Genomic DNA, 22,299 nt, shown 5'->3' on the forward strand with positions numbered 1-22,299 from the left:
GAACCTCATCTGATAACGAAATCACTGAAAACTCCTGTCAGTATTGGTTTTCTAAATTCACGTTAACGACCGCATGCCGTGATGAATAATAACTTACACGAGGGGCCCACACCCTAAAGACTCACTCGCTAACTCAGATGAATTTAATTACCGCACTGACACTGACTTTGGGTGCAGCCCAAAGTCTGCTTCTTCTCGCTGATCAGAGGGCAGTTTCTGTTGTGTGAGATGTGGACAGTTCAAAACAACTGAGCAAAACAGGAAAGAGCTCTCTTTTCTCTCCCTTAAACCGGGGGGGGGGGGGGAGGCCCTCGGGGAGGAAGCAGGGAAACAAAAAAACAGGAGTGAGTAGTTGCAGGTAACATCCAGACTAAAAGAAAAACTGAACTGTATTCAAATATGTTTTTTGCAGACCTTTAACTACAAAAGAAGTAGTGTATTTCTTTGCATTTGTGCCTCTATTATTTCTACAATAACTCCATAGCTCTATCAAGAAGGCCTTGTAGAGGGGGAACAAGCAAAGGTCAAGAAAGGTCAAGTGAATGTGGTTGTTTTTTACTCAAATGTATACTGTACCAAACCAGGAGTCTCTTGTGAACATCTTCCAGCGTGCTCTTAGGCTTTGAGATATGAATCAAAAGTCTTGGGTGAGTTATGTACTGCAAACATATAGTGTTCTGCAGACCAGATGTGGCTCCTTTGCAGCTTAGGGAATGTTAACGTTCCCTTTCAAAAGAAATGACCCAACCAGTGAGCCTTAATGGCTGCTCAGGGGGTCTGTGGGCAGCAGCTACTTGAATGATGCTAGAAAGGAGATGTCTTTCCAAATGCACCACCACACTGCAGATCCAGATGTGAGACACGGTGCTCAGGCTCAACCGCAAGGAAGGTTGAAGCTTTTTCTTCTTCTTCTTCTTCTTCTTCTTTTTCCGTCCATCCATCGTCGTGTCACATTGTGCAGAACGGGAAGCCTCTGAAGATCTCCTCACTCTGCTTCCACGCTATCCACGGCAGTGCAGCATACCTCCTCTAACCGGTACGATCCACAACCGATCCGCGCGCGTCCATCAACAAGGCGCATCCACGTCTCCAAACGTTCATGGACGCGACCCGTTCCGCTGGTTCATTTTACGCTGCGTCCTGGCGCTTCTTCTGCGTTGGAACTCGATGCCCCCCCCCCCCCCCCCCACCTCCCCCTCCCCTCGCGTGTATTTTATTCGGATGTTTGTGAGGTGGATGGAGGAGCAGCTCGCCGAGGAAGCCATGAGGAGAGCGTCCGCGTCCCTCGGACGGATCGCCGTCGGTAAAAGGAGACAATAACCGGAGATCCTTTTTTCTTTTTTGCTTCTTTCGTGGAGAAGAAAACGATCCGTCGATGAGGAAACAAAGAGGGACGAGATGGTAGAGAAGTAAGTGTAAAGATTACAAGTCATGCATACGACTGTGCACCCTGTGAGAGTGATGATAACAGATCAAATACACACATGTGGTCGTTATGTACTAGTTCTGCTTCAGCGCTGAGCTTTGACTGTAAATGTACAATATTTCTGCGTGTACAAACCTATTCGTGCTGTCATTATAAAAGAAAATATGATCAAATGAATAATAATCATTCTGGGTTTATTTTCCATGGGGTCAGCTGAGTTTAGACAGTGATGCTGTTCATAAGTGGTTTACTGTCTTAAACCTCACGGGGTGGTTATGTAATGGCATACCTCAGCAAGCTGTTGGGGGGAAAAGGAATTGTGACAAAGAGTGTTTAATTTTTAATGAGCTTCCATTTAGTCGATGAATCATTTGTATCGTGGGTCCCAAAAGCACGAACGACATCGTTTTGTTTCCTGTAGGGAGACACGTCTGTTTCCTGTGACAAGACTGTAAATACTATCACAAGTTGTGGGTATCCATCACGTCATTTATTTTAACACAGCCTTACGGGGTTAAATCCAGGATGTCCCCTCTTGAAAGTGGTCTCTGAGGAGGAAGATGTGGAAGTGGAGATATTATTGTAAATGCAGGACTTAGTAGGACGTGCTCCTCCTGCTGAAGCTCCATCCTCAACCATTACACAGTTTAGTGGCAATCCTGGGACTCTTTGTATGAGTTTAATATTCATGACTTATTGACAGTAGGGAATTTATTGCAATAACCATCAATGGTGGAGTTTAAAGTAAATACAACAATATATTTTCCCCAGATGTTTTTTCAAATAACGTATTCACATTGACTTGTTTCATAAAGCTGAAGTGGATTAGTCAAATGACTGAAAGACAGTTTCAGTATCAACAATCATGGTTATTAATGCAGTGCTTTTAAGACCTTTACAAGCAGACATGTCAACATGAATCTGGTTCTCGCACCTCAGATTCTCTTTTTATTGCAAACATGTTTTTTTGGACAGTTAATTGGACAAAAAGAGCAATTTAAACACTAGTTTAAAAATAGTTTGTATGCACCTGAAGGGGACAGATTGTGGCCTACTTATCTAACGGATAGAACTGTACAGTAGCTGGATAGCTAGATGGATATGAAGTGACAAATTGGACTAAGACGAGTATGTCTCGAGGGGAGTCTCTTCTAATGGGAACAAATTGATCCACGTTCATCACTTCCATCCTCGCAGTGGCGGCACCTGACCTCCTTGACCCGAAGTCTGCCGCCCACAACTCCAAACCTCGCCTGTCATTCTCCGTCAACCCGGTGGTGCTGAACACTCCAGAGGACGAGTGCGACGCCCGGACTATTGTCATGAGGTGGAAAACGGTGTCGGCCATCTTCTTCTTGGTGGTGGTTTACCTCATCATCGGGGCGACGGTGTTCAGAGCGCTGGAGCAGCCTCACGAGAGCTCACAGAAACTGGCCATTCTGGAACAAAAACTGGAATTCCTGGCCATGCATGCCTGCGTGAACTCGTCTGAGCTGGAGGATTTGGTGAAGGTAGGTGGAAGCATGAGAATCTATCAATGTCTAAACTATTTTCTCCTCTGCAGGACCTGGTGATGACCCACAAAATCTAATAAAATGATTAGTTAATCATTATTATTATGATTGGAGCATTTCTTTCTCTATACCTGCAGAGGTTATGACGGGTATTTGGCAGCTTTAAGTTGTATGTGTAATTTTGGAAATGTTTGCATTATTTTCAGTAAACTGCTTAGCTTTCACCTGAGGATATTTAATAAGGAAATAAGCAATTTAAATACAAGAAGTAACTGAAATAACACAGAATTGGGCTCAGGTTAAGAAATAATGATTGGACTACGGTGCAAACATTTTAGAGCCAAACCGTGATGATATGAATGGCAGGTCCATTAATATTCACCGTTTTCCGAAGAAGAATGTGTTATTTTTAAGTGGTTTATCAATATTTCCATTTCTTGGTTTGCTTTAAACGGTTTCTGCAGTTGTTGCCACTGTGTTGGCTTCAGCCACATTACAAGTGTATTTTCTTAACATATTTTTAAACCTAGTCTCGAGCTGATATAATTGAATTCCTTATCAGGTATACCACCTACTTGGATGTAAAGGACACTGTTGTTGGTTAAGGGCTGGTAACAGATGGTGTTTATTTAACTTTAAGGTGCTGATTTAATATTCAAAGATGATGCTTTGTGTCTTCACAAATCGATAACTCAAAACAACTCAAAATATAGCGTGTCGCTATTAATGCTGCGTACCATTCCCCTCGTTGTTATTTTTCCTTCTGCTTGGCAGCCCTTTAGCTGGCATAACACACACACCACATTGTTACTGCTGCTTTCGGCTAGTGCTGAAAACATTGGGCTGAGATGGTTTGGGTTGGAGGCAGAAGAATGAATGAACACGACGTGCATGATACGTCGAGATAAGACAGAACAAGTGTGGATCAAGATGACGGATGACAAACAATCCAGACCAAAGCAATAAAATAGAATACAACAACACGCATATTCAGCCTGAATGCAAGCATTTAGTTCAAAGCCCTGCCGAATCAGAGTCGCTGTGACATTCAATCAGATTGTCTTTAAAGGTCAAGTGTGTAGGACCAGGTGGCATCTTTTGGTGAGGTTGCCCTTTGGTATCAGCCTATGAGGTTGTGACTTACTCCGGAGCATCTGTTTCAGAACAGCTAAAAGTCAATTGAGGGTAAACTGTCTTCCGTCTCCCAAGAGTTGGTTTGCAGGCAAAGTCTGACTCTTTCTGTCACCGACCTTTCCACTGAATCTGTGCTCATTGCAAGGTAAAATAACAAGTTCCCTGCACCTCAGAGAAAAAACTAAATCTGTTAGCTATTAGCTGTGTAATTTGCCCACGCATTTAAGACCACTTTATTATTTTCCTAGTCCAATAAGGTTACTTAGGACCTGGTTTCTACAGTACAAAACACCACGCTTACTCTTTGTACCTTTAATAGACTAAACAGATCATCAGACTTCAGCAGCCCTGCAAACCTGATTATTCATTGATGCAAGCAGCTGGCCACCACTCATTTTTACTGAATTCTGTGCCCAACACACACACACACACACACACACACACCTTTGTAGGCTCCCACTGATCAAAAGTCAGTTGGAAGAGAAATTGAGGAGCGCTGTGCTCCCAAGGGGAGTAATTAAAAAAAGTGAGTGATGTCAAAAAGCCTCTGACAATTCAATCTCTCCTGCGGCTGTTTGGCTCCGCTGGGAAGCAGCCGCTGTGGTCCTCCCATCATCCGCCTTATCGCCTCCCGTGGTCATTGTTGGTTTGCCAATACAGTGAATTAATTGTGAGCGCTTTGGCTGCGAAACAAAGGGCCCGACCGAAAGGAGCCAAACTGATTGTTTGATTTGTCAAATTATGTTTTTTTTCCAGGCACAGTGGACGGATCGCTCTGCCGCCTCTTATGTTGAAATTTAGAAATGATATGGAATTAAACGAGATAAAGAAAAACCTTTCAACATGATGTTGTTTATTTTGTCTGTAAATACATGAGTCTGTGTCTTTTGGAGTTGTCGTTCTTCACAGAAGCGTTTAATCCTGTTGGATGTTCGCCCCGCGTGTGCGACTACAAAAAGCCTCTGTGGCTTTCAGTCGTTATTTGGTTTATTTGGGTTTTCGTCCCCAGTGAAGAGCACAGAGACAGAGACTGCCAACACAATTTTAATATATTACACCAGCAAATTGCTTTATACAATGTCCAACTAACTCCTGAAGGAAATGTTGGTCCCTTCAGCACCTCAACGCTCTACTATGTTCACTAGCTACTGTAACGGCAAAAATATATGTAACTCTTCTAAATGCTTCATTTGTATAACCAGTTTATCAATTGCAAGTGCTGGGATGGCGAGGCCAGAGGAAAAGAACTGAAGTGTTTTACATGGATTAGATGAATCCAGCGTCCTAGCTGTAGAGACTAAACAAAGTGGTGTATATGTTGGGAGGGCGAGGCCATGGAGGTCAAAGAACTGACGTGTCCTCCATGGATTGTCCCCAGTATCCTGGCTGTACTCAACAAGGTTTCTGTTGACGCCACCGATGACTGATCTTGGGTATAAGAACTGCCTCGTTCTGTTGGGGGGCGAGGAGGTTCATGACAGTCTGCAGAGCACGTAGCTGTTGTGACCCTTCTTCCCTTGCAGGGAAATAAACGGAGAAAGAGATATTTGACTCAGAGCCTTTTGATTCTTACTTTACGATTGTCTGTGCAAAATGTTCCACCACACTACTCATTCGTTTGTTGAAGTTTCAACCTACAGATACGTAATCCTTCTCACCCGTCAATCATTCAGCTCAGCTCTCCCTTCACTGGCTCATCGCACAGTAACGGGAGCCCTCTCAGTCTCCCTGAGGAGGGGGAACAGTCTGACCCCCAGTGACCCTAAACTGTCTGTGCAGAAAGAGCTGACTGTGCTCCTTCGGTGTGAGTGTGTCGTGTGCTGCACATGATCACTGCCTTGTTTGTAGGGGTTTGTTGATGCTGTCTGTGATTTATTAGCATCGGTGGCCGTTTCTTCTATTTTTCTACATAGCTGTTACACTTTACCCTCCAGCACTGTAGATATTTACAGTTTAAATAGAAAACGTCTTGAAAATCTTGAAAGTTGAAAGCAGTTTGTCCTCATTTCATTCAACTGCAGATAATCAGGATTCAAGTAGAGATGACAACTGATGCCAGTATATTTAATCAATCGTGGCTCAACATGTGTTTAAAGAGTTATTTACTTTCTTTGATAGTAAAATGCAGTTTGTAGATCCATTTTTCACAGAAGAAGACACACATATAAGCAGTATATTTGGGAGGGTGGGGGAGAGCTGCTCTTAAGTGTGGGCCTGATACTTCTGTATCTCTCCATCTTATCTGTTAATATCCTTTGGGCTGTCTTCTTGTCACTAATATCGCTGAAGTACTGTTGACATGAAGTTCTGGGCATTAAATAAATAATAATAAAAAAAGAGTCTGAGGATGAAGCTGTATGTCACGAACAAAAGCCATTTTTCACTTTTAAGCTTATTATAAAAAGAATTTGCAGGTCAGAGCTGCTATATTTAGCCTCATAATACTCTCACTCAGTGGATGTGCTGGTTGTATGAAGGGCTGTTGTTGTTGTTGTTGTTGGTGGTTTTACATAACCAGTTGTTCACGATTTCCTGCTGAAACCACCTGTGTCTGCAGGCCTGGATGCAACTCACCGCTCGTCACGCGTGTGCACGTGCGCGTGCACGTTTGCCGTGGTGCGTGTGAGCAGCAGAGGTGCAGCGGTGGGTTTTCCCTCCAGCTGGTTGCTGCTCCCCTCTTGTCCCCCGTCAAAGCGAGCACAGCTTCCCGTAAAGCCAGCTGCAGCCTGAAGGCCCGATACGCTCCACTGCGATCCGTGTCGCGCCGGTGCCCCAACCAACACCATCCCCCCCCCCCCGTGTGCACGCGCGTATGCGTCACCGGGGGCTGCTGATAGCACATCAGAGCCTCGTGTTTGAGAATTTTAGAGGATGAAAAGTGTATATGTGGACATTCTGTGATGTGTACGTGTGGTAATTGTATTTGCAAGAATATTCTGTGACTATGACACACTGTAATTTTGTATAGAAAGCAGGGGTTTTAAAGTAAGACCTGCACTTATTTGCTACAGGCAACAGATGGCTTAGTTAGATTTTGGTTCAAAACGATCGATCCCCCAAGAAAATTGATTTTCTCCAGCTCACCTGGTGCCACTCTGCTATGCGCTGACTCTTTTTTCTGTTTCTTTCCACTCCAGCAAGTGTTTTCTGCAGTCCGAGCAGGTGTGAACCCTTCGGAAAACGCGTCCAATCAGACGAGCCTCTGGGACATCAGTTCTTCCTTTTTCTTTGCCGGGACTGTTATCACCACCATCGGTAAGAGACGTGGTTTCTCACTCCTACACAACTCAATCCGCACTGTTTTGACAATTACTCTCTCTGCTCGCAACGCAGTGCTTTGAGGATGCTAAAAGGTGTGAAGAAATTTCACTCTTTAGACGTCAAAACAATTTCGTCTTCATAAGCAAAATCAATTCATCACAACGCTGTCAGAGGAACTGCGCAATTTAGATGTCCATTTTAGCGTGAAATTGCACAGCAAAATGACTCTGTGGCACTGAATCTTTTTCAGATTGCACTGTATTGGACCATCGCTTTTAGTCTACCAGTCACCAAAATTGCAAAAAATGTATTACTGGGATGCATTAACTTCTATACACCAGCAACAAAGCAAAACAAATGCTTATACCTGCAAAACATAGTTTATTCAACTCACGAAAAGTCAGTTTTCCTCCACATTTAATATATACAACATAAAATATGACATGCTGTTAATAGGAGGGATGGTTCAAACAAACGTGAAAAACATTTTAAACAGTCAACAAACTGGAAGAGAAGCCTTAAGAGATTAAACTGATCCGACGATGAAGAAGAACAAACTTTTCAAGGCCTGTGGGCATTTTACTGTATTTTAATGTATTTTACCAAAAACGTCTGGTTCTTGTAGTCTAGAAGGATCCAGAGCTCAGTGCATTCGGCTCGGTTTGGCTCGGTTTCCTTCTGTCCATCTCGTCAGACCTCCTTCTCCGATACCTTTGAGTTCATATCGATGCATTTGACTCCCCACGCATATAACGGCATGAAATATTACTTCCAAGCCAAACACAGCTCCAGCTCCTTCTCCACATTCAGCTCCACCGACTTGTGCTTGTTGCTTTGCGCTCCAAATTTGACAAAAATTGCATTGGCCAAAGCCACAGCGCACACACACACACACACACAAACACACAGGCACACACAGACACACACACACACTACGGCCAGCTGTTGAGCTTCACTTCACTTCCCCGGGATCTCGTCAAAGCGTTTCAACAACTTTATGCCCCCCCCCCCCCCCCTCGGTGGGCAAACGGGTGTTCTGGTGCGTTCAAGGTAACAGCGTGAAGAGTAAAAGCTGAGCTTTCCGAGGCACTTGGACAAAGGCTTGAGTTTCCACAGATTAGATTTTGCCTCTTTCGGCGGTAGTGTGTTTTTGCGCGCGTGACCTTTGATCCGTGTTGGTGTAAAAGCACATAATTGCCGTGCTGCCGGCCGGCAATCACCATAATTCTGCCTGATTAGTGGAAAACACTGTGGCTGCACTGGCCCTAAAGCCGCTGCGTCATTTCCATGTCCGAGAGCAGCCTTTGATGTGTTGAAAGGAGACGGGACGTGGTTGTTTCTTCTATTGTTCGGGCTCTGCCTCAGCTGAAGACGGATGAGCAGGAATCCATGTTCACATATTGACTTGTTTATACAGGGCTCTGTAATTGGTTTGGGTGGGAGTGGAGCAGGTGCACTAAGTGGTGCATTGCAGGTGTGGGCCGAGTAACTCCTATAAAACCGCCCCAGAACCAACAAAAATAGGATAAAACACAAAACATTATAGAAATATTAATAACATTACTTTTTTGTTTTAGCTTTTATGCTGAAGTTATTGTACTATTTGGCTATGTTTCTTTTTCACATGCATTGATATTAGGTTTGACTTTACAATACAATTAAACAATCACTTACATGTTAAACTTAAGCAGTGACACAAGCAGAGTTTTTTGTGGATTTTAGAAAATTGCATAGAATACGATTTGAAAAACAATTTTTTAAATTTTGTTGCAAATAAATGCTTTATGCCATTTATCTGTACATAGATTGATTCCCCCATTTGATGCATTCATTTTGTTGTGCAATGTGTTTGAATATCTCTAATTGTTTTATTATCAAATTGTAAATGAGTTTAAATGAGCCCACATATGCCCTCTGCTTTCATTATTACAGTTGTACCTTTTAAATACAGATCCCTTAGAAGCCACTGATTACATTTCCTATGTGCTTTTTGTATTGAACTTAACGTACGTGTCGCTGCATCTTTAACAAGAATGTTTGCGATTCAGCAACTGTCAATAATTCACATCGATACATCGTCAACACGCCTCGATCCGTCTCTGGAACCCGTGTATTATATCTACAGATCCACTTCTCCCAGCAGAATCTTTTAAGAAGAGAGAATGTTGTTGTCTCATAGCTGCCTAATGGCAATTCTTTTGTTTGGATGTTTTAATGCCTTACTAAGAGCTTGCTTTAATATGATTGGTTTAAAGCTGCGTCATGGGGAGAAAGAGGTTGAAGCCCGCTTTGATCCCTTTGACTCGAATATCAGATCATGGAGTCGTGCCAGACTTTACTTTAATAGAGCTGTAGAGCAACTTTGCTGAAATCACTGAAAATCTTTCTAGTAAATTGGAACTAAGTGTTTCAACCCGAGTCCAGAGCTTTTTATAAATGAAAAAAAGAGGATGAAACTGTGATCTGTTTGCCAGAGTCAACCGCCAACACCATGTGATCCTTATTTAGGACACAAAAAGGACATCAAGTACACCGGCATAAGTGTGATTAATATTAAATCTATTGTTCACTCGTTTCTTTTTGCTTCTCAAAGGAAAATGGGCAATAAAAGAAGCCCCGTGTGTCCTTGTCTGAAATGAATAAAGTCAATCAGTAAAATGTTTTACTGCTCGTTTCCTCCTCCGGCATCACTTCATTTATTTAGAAGGAAGTCATTAAGCTTTCGTTGCGATTGCGTTCGTTCCCGTAGGAGAGCGAGCGTGACGCCTAAACGCCAGGTGATCGTTACGTAACCGAGTCGGTGCTGTCACGAATGCAGTGATTTGGGGCCTATAATGAGAAATGGGTTTGTCCATTTCAAGGCTTTAGCTCAATATAAAGTCAAAATCTCAAGTTTAATGGCAATGTTGACTTAAGAAACTCATTGAACGACTTATTGGTATTTACCTGAATTTGGTGTTTAACCTTTAAGTAATTTATTTAAATTTTTTTAGTTTTAACATAGGTTTGATTCAATATATATATATTCCTAATGTTGTAATCTGTATTTTTATATCATTGCATCACAAAATCCCCCTTTACTCAATGTGTAACATTTTGCCAATTTGTTTCACCCTAGTTGAATGAAAGGACCTCACCTCTGCTATTGTGAGAATACAAACAACAATAATTCTGTTTAATTCAGGATTTAAAAGAACTTAACTCACACATTAAGGAGCTGTTGTATCTCATCCAACATCCAGAGGTGTTAAAAAACCAACCGGGCGCCCTGTTTCCCCTTTGAACTAATCATGAAATTGGGGAGACTCGATCGACAAGTTCAGTATCATCAGAGTGATTAGCGGGCGCCCTGCAGCTCATATCCTGAGATGAGGGTATTAATAAAGGAGAAGTGGATGTGGTTCATTATGCACACCCATTATCAAAGTTTAACTCGTAAATGTCACTCTGTTGAATGTGTGAGGTCAGCTTTAAATAAAGCACAGGCCCCATCTGCTTTTCTAGCTGTACTTGATGATGAGTTTGGAGAGAAGATGAAAGGCAGTGAACCAGTGGTGGATTCAGATTAGTGTGTCTGTGTGTGTGTGGGTGTATGTGTGTGTGTGGGTGTGTGTGGGTGGGTTTGTGTCTGTGTGGGCACATACGACAGCGTACTAGTGTCTCTTTATTTTTGCTGTTCATTTCCTTTTTGTCAGACTCACTCGAGGACTGAGGTTGTGAATAATGAACTCAGGGCTTCGGCACGACTTCCACATCTTCACTGCTGACACGTCCTCTGCGGCTCCTTCTGCTGCTTCCTCTGCATCTGTCCGCAGCCACGTTGCAGCTCCGTCATGCTTTGTGGAAAGTTCCATCAGAAGAGTCTAATCAATACATTCATGAAAACAAAAAAAAATGACGAATGTGTAGCTTCTTAGCAGAGAGGTGCAACACACACAGTGCTACAGCACACACAACAATTGTTTTATTATTCTATCAGAACGCATTTAAACTGATGGAATAGTATCAACAGTTAACAGTGTGGAATTATGACCCTTCATACACTATGAGTCTTAATATAAAATGTCCCGTTCAAAGGGCAACAACACACTCTACAATGCAATGTTGGAGCTAATGTGAACTGATGTTTTGAATGAAATGCTAATGAAGGACCCGTGTCTCCTCTCTGTCAGGATTCGGGAACATCTCTCCTCACACGGAAGGCGGGCGGATCTTCTGTATAATCTACGCTGTGCTCGGGATTCCCCTGTTTGGATTCCTATTGGCCGGCGTCGGGGACCAGCTGGGGACGATTTTTGGGAAGGGGATCGCCAAAGTAGAGAAGATGATTGTGGTGAGCTCCTTCATCTGTGTGAGCTTGTGTTTGTCTCTGAGTCATTTGTACTCTGTGTTTTCACACGTGTGCGGTGATGCACTTCATATAAAGAGGTGCCACATAATTACCCCTATAACAATAACAACAATGAATTAGATTTTTTTTTCTCCGCCTGAAAAAGCCTCTTTTTTCTTTAGGTCCATTTTAAAATGCATGCAGTTTTAGTGCTCAAAACCCAGAAGAGTAAATAGCTGTTTTTTGTAGAGCAACATTTCAGAAGGTTCTATCTTATTTCTTGCTCCTGGCAGAATAAACTACACAGCAGCAAACAAATCAATCCCAATGATGTAAGTCACACATTGACTATTGATTCGGTCCACATAGAAGCACACAGTGTGAGCACGCTAGCAAAATCACCTCTGCCAAGCAGATGTGTGATTTCAAGAAAATAATGGACCTTCCAGCTTATGGTTGGTCATTTAGCAGTTAATGTTCTTTCTTTTTAAAGAATAAAGTTTAATTTAGTTGCATTGTTGAAACAGTTGCAGGTGTGAATATCTTAAATACATAAAGAATATGATCACAAATTGTGTTTCCATTAAAAGGTTTATCGATGCACATCGTTAAAACACTTGGAAAGATGTTGCAGTTTGTGGGGCACTATAATATAATTGTATCATACAGTTATAGGGTTTAATTCAGAATTAAGCAGCACTGCAGTTTAGCAGTAGTGAAAGAAAACATAAAATCCCTTCACGAGCTGTTTGATGAAGAAAAACCGCACAGATGCTTGAAGTTACAGATAATTGCCTTTACATGGGTGTAAAGAGTTGATTAGGTGTCCATGCACTCTGTCACCCAAATGCAGTATGTTGGTTGGGGAGTCATAGCAACCGGCTAATAGCATTACCTAATGGGCCGGGGGACCTGCAGGGTAAAATTATTTTTCCATGGTGGACCCTCTGTGATTTGAAACTGTTCCGAGCGCCGGCGGCGAGGTGTTGTTATTATCGCCATCAGATATCTTTAAGTCCCCGATGACAAAGTCCCCCAAAGCGTGAGAAGTAACTCTAGTTACATTCGGCAATTCATGGGGGTTTGGAAATAAAATGTTAATATGGTGAAGTCAATAACTGGTAGCCAAGTGCTATTTCTTGGGAACAGTGCTACGCAGACCAGAAAGGTGGAGAATGCCCCAATCATGAACTATATATCTGTATATATAGATATATATATATATATATATATATATCTGTGCCGTTTGCACTCACATGCATGGGTGCAGGGCTGGAACACCAGCACTACTGCAAGGCAAGTGAGATCAAATACAAAAGGATCTTCACTAAAGCAGTCTTTTTTAAGCACACATTGGTCTCAACAGGTTGGTTATGGATTCCTAGCGTAGCTTTGTGTCTTCTCTCCTTGGGGAAAAAGGGAAAGAGGTTGTCAGCTTGATGAAAACAATGCTAATAGAGGGACCGGAGCAGCTGCTGAAGTAAAGATGCTGAGTGAGAAATCACCTCGGCTTCACAAATCCCTTCGGAATGTTTTAGCTACAGAGCGGTCTACTCTTTTTACATTGATTTTTCCATTGTTTTTGTCCTTGTCTTTTGCTGTTATTTCCATTTCTGTTTAACACAACAAGAGAGATTTTGAAAAACCAATGGAGTGAGCTTCCTGGTTTGCACTCGACCGTTAGAGGTGATTTGGATTTCTGCTCCTGTGCCTTTGAGAGGCTCACTGAAGGTCTCGGCCCCGTCCGTATACCAGTGGACCGAGAAGTCACTGACTAAATGATCTGAGGTCTGCCTGCTCTTATTAATGCTTCCCCTCTGAGGCACGACGCTGCTGGCTTACATAACTGGAAGGGAAAAGGGCACGTTACACCGCCAACCAGCTGCAGTCAACTCGGGTGAAAAAAGGAGGAAGAGGGAGCAGCAGCATGTGGAATGTGACCTAATGCTGGGATGCAAACAAACAAAAAAAAGGGGAGCTGTGGAATTGAAATTCTTGTAGTGGAAAGCACAGGCTGTAACTGCAATGAGTCCATCCGTCCCACTAGCTGCTATTACGAGGGCATGTGAAGCATGGGATAAGTTGTTTACAGTACATGCCACATGAGCCACGTCGTCGCTCGCCACGTCGCTCGCCACCTTCTCCGCGGCTCGGGTGGGCGTGCCATCTGACTGCAAACGTTATGTCACACGAGCTTGGCGGACTGACATTTGAGATGTTAGAAAACAGCAAATTTATTCCTGGAAGGCGGTCGAAGGAAGTGACTCATCCCAATGTGAAGTGAGCAAAAAAAACCAAAAAAAATATGTTGGGCGGTGGGAAATGGGCCGAACGTCCACTTCCTTCACACAAAAATCCACCATCTCCGGGCCTCCTGATGAGTACTTCCTGTTTGTCCGTATCAACAATCCTCTTGTCTCCCGTCAGAAGTGGAAGGTCAGCCAGACGAAGATCCGCGTCACATCCACGCTGATCTTCATCCTGTTTGGGTGCCTCATCTTCGTGGCTCTGCCAGTCGTCATCTTCAAGCACATAGAGGGCTGGAGCACGCTGGAGTCCATCTACTTCGTCGTCATCACCCTCACCACCATCGGCTTTGGGGACTTTGTCGCCGGTGAAAAAGGTTGATTTTCTTTTGGATTTACAGGCCTTCTTTCATTTTAAAATCTTAAAGGTTTTAAATTCACCTGAATCACTGCAATTTGTTTAGCTCCCCCATTTGTGGACCAGAAATACTCACTACCTCCTGTATAACGTTAGGCTGTATTCAAGCATCCACTGTCATTACATCAATATTTCAATATTTTACGATGTTGCTCCGTGAACAATATCCACTCAACATTGTTAGACTACCAAGATCACACAAATGGATTCATAGGAAAAAATAATATATGCCATTTTATTTCTTATTAGTCTCCTGACTTTTTTAGATTCTTTAAGTTCTTGCAAATTGGTCTCACTCAGGATTGAGTCAAAGCCCGGGGGCGATTAAAGGCGATGTGGCTAAAGAGAGATGTGGCTACTCTCCAAAAACCGAGGCTCATTAAATGATACACGTGTGAACGTTAAAGACTAAGGCCTCCTCACACCACAGTGTGGAAGCTGCTATCTTTTTCAGACAGATCACAAATTAGGTAGAAGTCAAAGGTCAGGAAGAAGGGAGGCAGGGGGTTGGGAGTCCACATCTATATAAATATATATATATATATCTCCACAAGAGCCAATCCTGCTTGTTTTTTGTTCTTATTTTAGAATTGTTCAGCTATAAGTAACACTTATAGCACAGAGGATTGTATCGTAACAGATCGTACAACCCACTTGTTGCATGTTTGGTTCTGCAGGCGGGGCTGAGAATCCGGAGTTCCTGAACTACTACAAGCCCGTGGTGTTGTTCTGGATCCTGGTGGGCCTGGCGTACTTTGCCGCTGTGCTCAGTATGATCGGAGACTGGTTCCGGGTCATCTCCAAGAAAACTAAAGAAGAGGTACGTGCCCGATGTGCTGTGAACACCTCAGTCAAAGGCTGTGAGAAATATGAAACCTCTCTCCTTTAAAGGAGGAAACATTGAGTTCCACCCCAGAGGCTCTTCACAGACGGGATGGGAGGATGTTGGAGACAGGGGTTGCCTGTTAATAAAGACCCAGCGGCACCGTGGTCCTTTTCTCAAAGAGGCCAAAGGACACAAAGTTATATTGTTAATCGGTTGACCTACCGCTCAAGAAAGAGCCCCCCCCCGTTAGCTCCTATAAGTAAAGAACTGAAACAAAGGGACTTTTGAAAAAGCAGGAGATGTCTTTTTTTTTAATGAGCCACCGGCGGCAATACTTTGCTATTAGTTCCCAACTGAGCCCACACAACCTCCCAAGAACCTCCTCCAAGTCAGTCATAGGAACTAAAACGGATAAAAGCTGGTGTTAACACTTTTTTTCAGGTTTCAGTAAATGAAGCACTTAGTGTGAGTCAGCTAAATGTGAATGTAAATGTAGTGCAGAGTCATCAACTTTGTTCAGTTTACACTTTAAAAAGGGATTAATGTTCAGTAACACATAGGGAGGGGGGGTTCGGGGCTGTGCTCCGTGTTTCTGCGTAAACTCGACAAGCCCGAGGGCACAAAAACTATACCGTTGGACACATAACTTTCCCAAGGCTTGACAAATCTGACCCTAGCTGGATTGAAATTTAACCAGCCCGAGGTCCCCACATCCACAGCTCAGGCGTAATAACCATATTCTAATGATTGAGGTGAGGACTGGATTTGTCACATCGCCTCACACCTCGATTTTCCTTTTACAGTTGCTTTTTCTATCTGGAGTAAAAAATGGCCATCTTGTTGGATTGAATATTTGGTGTGTTTCCACTGGCTGCTGCTGAGTAATACTTTTTTTTTTTTTTTTTTAAACCTCGTTGTTTGGGCAGGTTCATTAATTACATGTAACAAGGATAAAGAGAAACACAAAAGCCACCTCCTGCCCGAACAAGCCAGACAAGCACATCTCCTTTCTTTGGTCCCAGTCAGCACAAGAAAACGGCGACGCGGCGATCTGCAGGCGGCGGAGAACTTTCACGGAGAGCCGCGTAGAGCAATCGAGCAGAGAAAGTCAGAAGGAGAAGAAAGCGCGCGTACAGCCCTTAGAGTTTTCACTTAAGTGCTCACAAGCCTCTCTGAGCGCGAGCACCTCAGAGCCTCGTGGATAATTCAAAGCGCCTGCAAAGAAAGCCTCCTGCATTATGAAAACAAGATCAACAACGTGCTCTGTTGTCACCGTAAACACGCGGAATGGGCCGAGCGGACACCAGACGTATTCTGCAGAAAGCCGGGACACTCAAGTCACGCTGGATGGACGTTTTGTTTTGATTGCCTGAATCCCCTGCAGTCAATAGGAGAGCGTGCACCTCGTCACATCTGCACGACAAAGCCAGGACTCGCGCACGCACGTCCAATGTCACAAAATGGCCCATTATGGAGACACGAGAGTGGTATCAATCCTTTCATTTCTCCCAAAACGTCTCGTAATGGCTTCAAAGAACAGTGGCTCATTAACTCTGAGTCGCCGCTTACTGGAAAGCAGCCAGGAGCTGGTAGAAAGCACCTTTGATCGGTTTTCGTGACACAGGAGCGAAGTCCAATATTTCATTAAATGTTATATATTCCGCGTGAACACATGTTGGAAAGCAGATCAGAAAGCGACCACATCTTGCCCAACTGTGCAGTTGGCCCCCTTTTGTTTCAGATGAGAGATTCTCACATTTTCAAACCAGGTTTGATATACTTGATACACATTTAGATCGCGTGACAAACTTAGAACACATCTTTATGTTTGCCTTTAATTATTTGTGAGCTCTTCACATTTAGATTAGATACCAGCACTCAATTATAAATATTAATCTAATTAATTAGAGGCTTTGTGATTAATTAATCGAAATTAATCGCATTTTAATTGCATAAATATTTGACCTGAGAACAGTGAGAAGTAATTTGTTTCACATGGATTTTTATGGATTTTTATTTTTGTCCAGCAGACAAGTGTAGCAATAGCATATTTAGAAATATAGTACATTTCAGAAATTAGGTAGCCTATATGTAGGTAGGTAGACCTTCTGTAAACTATGTTTTTTTAAGTAGACCAATACTTTCAAAAAATGTTTAATGTGTTATTTTTTGTGTTATTAATTAATGTTAATTCACATTGTAATTAATTCATCTTAATTAATGCACAAATAGACGTTTGGCTTTTTGGCATAATGTGTCATTAGTTAATTAATTACCCATCTAAAAGAAACCAATTTTAATGTGATCTAGTGAAAACACCTCAAAACTGTTGTATAAGTGTGTATAATTTTGTCTCTTTGTACACATAACTACTACCAAGCAACAGTAAAGAATTCAACAATGTTTTTAACATGGTTAACAATTTAACTATATCATTATTTTAACCCTTCAGTTTGATTTTATTTGCAACAACACATCATTGATTTTTCATATCTTCAGGCAGACAGATGGGTTCATAAGACACCAAAATACCGCTGCAGTGGACACACATTTCATTAAGTTTCATTCAATTACAAAACGACAGCTTATTTCGCTGCTCGATCGACTTCTAACCCAGAAATGTCAAATTAAATGGGCCTCAGAAGGTTCCGTTCCTCAAGCGCCTCGATTTCATTCATTTCATCAAGTCTGCCATGCGAAAGCAAAGAACATCTTTATTAATACTCACCTAATAATACTTTTGCCTCTAGAACTGAGAAAACCGCTGTGAAAAAAACACCAAGACAATTTACCGGCCTCGGCGACTCACATTTCAAATATCGTCCACTCCAGGAGCTCTTTCCAGTTTGCATTTATCGGTTACCCTCAGAACCCTTCAATGGAGACATTTGCATTCACAAACATGTCATAATCACCCGTGCCACCTTTCATTTCAGATGCTGTATACCTCTTCAGCCTGTCTTTTTCCCTTTTTTTATCAAAAGTGTTCCCGGCCAGATAACAAACCTGCAAACTCCCCTTTTTCCCTTTTTCTCTGTTGCAACCCTCAAAGACAGAGCCACATTTTCCATTCTCTACTTGTTTTTTTTATGTAATAATCCCTCAGATTCCTTTCTTGCACTACTTCCCACCAGCGTGCTTCTATAGCCTGCATGCTAAAGACCTCTTGTAGGGGTATCAAAGCACATCGTACCGAACAGGGAGTGAGGCTTTGTGCTTCATCGACCTTGCAGACATTCATAGTCTCTCTCTCTCTCTCTCTCTCTCTCTCCCTGCAGGTCGGCGAGTTTCGAGCCCACGCGGCCGAATGGACGGCGAACGTGTCGGCGGAGTTCAAGGAGACCCGGCGGCGGCTCAGCGTCGACATCTACGACAAGTTCCAGCGCGCCGCGTCCATCAAGCGCAAGCTGTCGTCCGAGCTGGGAATGAACCCGTCCCTCAACCAGGAGATGACCCCCGGCAGGAGAGCCATGTCCACCAGCCTGTGTGAGGACAGGGAGGCCTACCCCAACTTGACCCTGTCCCTCAGTCCCATCTCGGGGCGCCTGGCCCGAAGCGGCAGCCTCTACCTGAACGGCCTCAGTCCGGACTACGCCGACCGGCGGGAGGTCGCCATCATCGAGCACCTGAAGTGAGCAGCGGCGCCGAGGACCTGCAAGGCAGCGCAGTGAAATGCATTCTGGAAGCGGACAGAGCTTTGAAAAAAAAAAAATACCGCAAACACACTTTTTGGGCTTATTGATTGGCCGTCTGATTTGGCTGCAGGCATCGGTTGGGAAACCTTGAAAAAGGGGCCCAACCGCGGATCAGCTGTCGAGACGCGTACTTGATGTGATAGTAGATTTAAGAACTCGAAAGGAAACGGAAGGATGTGCTCCTTCATCCGGTTGTGTGGGGAGGCAAACAACTTCCTTTTTTTTTTCCAAAAGCGTCCAACCTGATTGACAGCCGGAGGTGGAGCGAACGATTGCACTCGAGAGACGTGGGTTCCTGGGAAACGCCCCCCGCGATACGAAAGGCCCCCGAGTTGAGGTCGCCTCGGACCGGACTCCTGCCTGTAAGCACACATGAACAAACGCATTCCTCAAACTTAGCAAGTCATAGATGTGCTCATCTCTCGTCAAATTACCTTAGAATCTGCATCAGATAAAGAGGATCCATAACAACACTCAACAACGAATGCTTCTTCTTCAGCAGTACTGTGCTGACATCAATGAATGTGGCTTTTTTTCCCCCTTCAGTTTATGCTTCTTCCAGTATGAATTCATACGCCTTTCATTTGCCTGTCTGTCAGAGTGCCCTCGCTAAAGAGACGAAAGTTGCCTTTTTTTGTTGTTGTTGCTGCTCCACGACTGACATTCAGCCCTTCACCCTGAGGAATAACCCACTTGTGCCTTTCTGGAAAACCCCACGGAACATGCGAGGATGATGATGCATGAAGAATGGAGCTGTCCACTCATGCTAGTTAAATATGAGCACATTGGCAACAAAGGCGTTTTTATTCATCTCTTTTACGAGGAATCCACGGTTTGCATGGATCTGTTTTCTTAATAACTCGGACAATGCCACTTTGGTCCGTCATTGTGATTCATCCATTTCCCGCCAGTCCCAACGTGCAGAAGAGTTAACCACACAGTGCCAGACTCACTGGTCCGACCTCCTTCTCCCTCATACCAAAGCAAGATCCCGTTTTTTCTCACTGAAGAACCGGATCTTCGGTGTCATCAAAGCATCAGAAGTGCTTTCATTTTTTTTTTTTTTTTTTAAATTGTACTCCCTGTATTTTTTTGCTCGTGAAATTGAAAAATGCCCCTCGATGCGTCAGCACTGTGTTCTTTTCCAAGTGGAAATGAATCCTGGCATGTGTGCTGCTGTAGCAATGACAGCCCTGGGTGTGAGGCGCATCCTCAGCTTACTGCCTTTAAGTCGCAGCTCGCAACACCACCTACAAAGTTCAGGAATGTCTCTTTAGTCTCTTCATTTTCAGGAGATTTATTGTCCTTTATAACTCTAACTTGTCGAGACTTTTTGCCGGTTGCATTGATTCAAGCAAATGCCTCTCTTTGGCTGATTTGGCCGAAGAATAAAGATAATGAGCATGATAGGAACGTAATAGCATGGTACACACCTCGCTTTGATCAACGACACAGACTATGGCGTTTTGTTCACGCTTTAAACCTTCCGGGTGGAATGGTTTTGGATAAAGTGTATTATATATTATATTCTCAATACATCTTTTAGTGCCATTCAGTTTGTAGCATTAACATCTGTTATAAATATGTCAGTGTGAATACCAGCTGTATGACATATGGGATATCGTGTGGAAAAGCTTTTTGCTCGAGGAACCAGTCGCACCAAATCTTTCTAAGTTCAAGAACTTGGCCTATACTTTACTACATTTTATTATATATAATATAAAATAGATGAGGCCGATGTTACGCGTTCATGCGAGGATCATAATGTAAGACGTTACCACAACTGCTAAAGATTATTTCTTAATAATAGTTTTATTGCTCTCCTCCCAGCTGGCGGGTTCTTATTGACAGATTTTTTAAAAACAGTTTGTAATGACGGCTTCCCATCATTTAACAAACCATCTGGTGCGCCGGGTAAAAACAACTCAATGCCAACACAGTTAGACTAAAAAACCAAACAATGCCGGCTCAATTAGCCTCATCTGATGCCCCCCCCCCCCCCCTCCCACATTCTGAAATGCCTTTACATGCTATTTATTCTGAAAGACATTAACCCTCAAATGCATGTATACATAAAGTACATTTACAAGAGATTGGTTTAATAAAAGGCATCACCTGTTTCCTAGTTTGCTTCTGTTCCTTTTCACTGCAATGTAAGCTGATAACAACGCAAATAGGACGGTAAGGATACAGGACACATTTCACATTCCTCATAGTATGAACCCATATGTACACGTGTTTTTTACTCAATAGCATTTAAACATGGTATGTCAACGTGCAATGCACTGAAAGAAAGACTAAAGAAAAGGCGAGGTGCCCGGGGGGGGGGAAAGCGGTCCCAACCTTGATGCAGCTGGCGGACGATGTGATTGACAGCGTCTGAGAGGCGAGATGTCAGAGCTGAGGAAGTCAAGGAGTGTTGTCGATGAAGCGTTATGTAAGATGTAAGGCACGTGTGAGCAATACCCGTGCATGGTTACAGTATGCGTGTGTGTGTGTGTGTGTGGTGTGTGTGTGTGTGTGTGTGTGAACGTCTGAATGTGTGTGTGCGAGGGGGGGGGGGGATTCGACAGAACTAATTTAATTTCCACCCACAGCATTTTCACAGGGCATCCTCTTCTATTCCCAGAGAGCTAGTTTTTAATTAAGTCTGTGTTCAAGCATGCTGAATGTATCTCTTCATTCATGTCTGCAGAGATGAGCCTCATTTTTTATGTAAAAACATTGAGGAACATTTTGATTTATCAACGCAAAGGAGTTCAGTACGATCTGTGGGTGTGCAGTCAAAACAACTTGATGCTTTTTTGAAGCTGCTGCCCTTCATTTTATTTAAAAAACAAAACACGATGGCAGAAAAGTGTGATTATGATCTGACCATCGTCACAATCATCACACGTGCACAACAAAGATGTCTATCACGATCCATTTTTCATAAAACATATATTTTGACAAAATTATACTTCAAAGTTTACATTGTAATGTTTAAATTCCAAATAAACTCATCTATAACAGTAAGCTAGCAAACATGTCAGGGCTAATGTACACGCATATCTCATCAAAATCTACATGATTTCAACCAGTGCTGCATGCCACTTTAAATGCTCTATAATTACATCAGTATGGCAACTATTTGTTTCCAGTATGTTAATATGTTAATGTCGGTATATGTCCCCTAAAATCATGAAGAACTTTTCACAAGGTTTAGAATAAAATATTTTATATGCAAAAAACACTCACGGTTATTGTTTTCTTTTAGTGCTTAAAAACAAATGCGGAAAAAATTTATATTTTACTGTTTTTTACTTTATTACTATACCATATTTTTCACATTTCTTTATTACTCCATCTCAATAGAACATTTAACTGCGACAACATTCATTTGTTATTAACAGTGGGATGAAAACCCATCTGAACAGCTGGTCTGTATTATTGCTGTCTCACGGTGCTTG

General features: G+C 42.9%; 1 protein-coding gene across 1 annotated transcript; it reads left to right on the plus strand.

Annotated features, from left to right (window-relative positions):
• The first annotated feature begins 1,197 nt into the window (after positions 1-1,197).
• LOC119195223 (potassium channel subfamily K member 2-like) lies at positions 1,198-21,367 on the plus strand. Its single transcript, XM_037449992.2, has 7 exons — positions 1,198-1,409; positions 2,624-2,937; positions 7,212-7,329; positions 11,508-11,668; positions 14,093-14,288; positions 15,007-15,149; positions 18,434-21,367. Coding segments are annotated over exons 1-7 (1,290 nt in total). The 5' UTR covers positions 1,198-1,408; the 3' UTR covers positions 18,791-21,367.
• Positions 21,368-22,299: the final 932 nt, after the last annotated feature.

Source organism: Pungitius pungitius, chromosome 20 (assembly GCF_949316345.1).
Source record: "Pungitius pungitius chromosome 20, fPunPun2.1, whole genome shotgun sequence".
NCBI lineage: Eukaryota > Metazoa > Chordata > Actinopteri > Perciformes > Gasterosteidae > Pungitius > Pungitius pungitius.

Bases quoted from the DNA above. Each gene is read 5' to 3' on its own strand.
- LOC119195223 (XM_037449992.2), top strand. The intron at 7,330-11,507 runs GTAAGAGACGTG...CCTCTCTGTCAG, and splicing joins GACTGTTATCACCACCATCG to GATTCGGGAACATCTCTCCT. The intron at 15,150-18,433 runs GTACGTGCCCGA...CTCTCCCTGCAG, and splicing joins CCAAGAAAACTAAAGAAGAG to GTCGGCGAGTTTCGAGCCCA.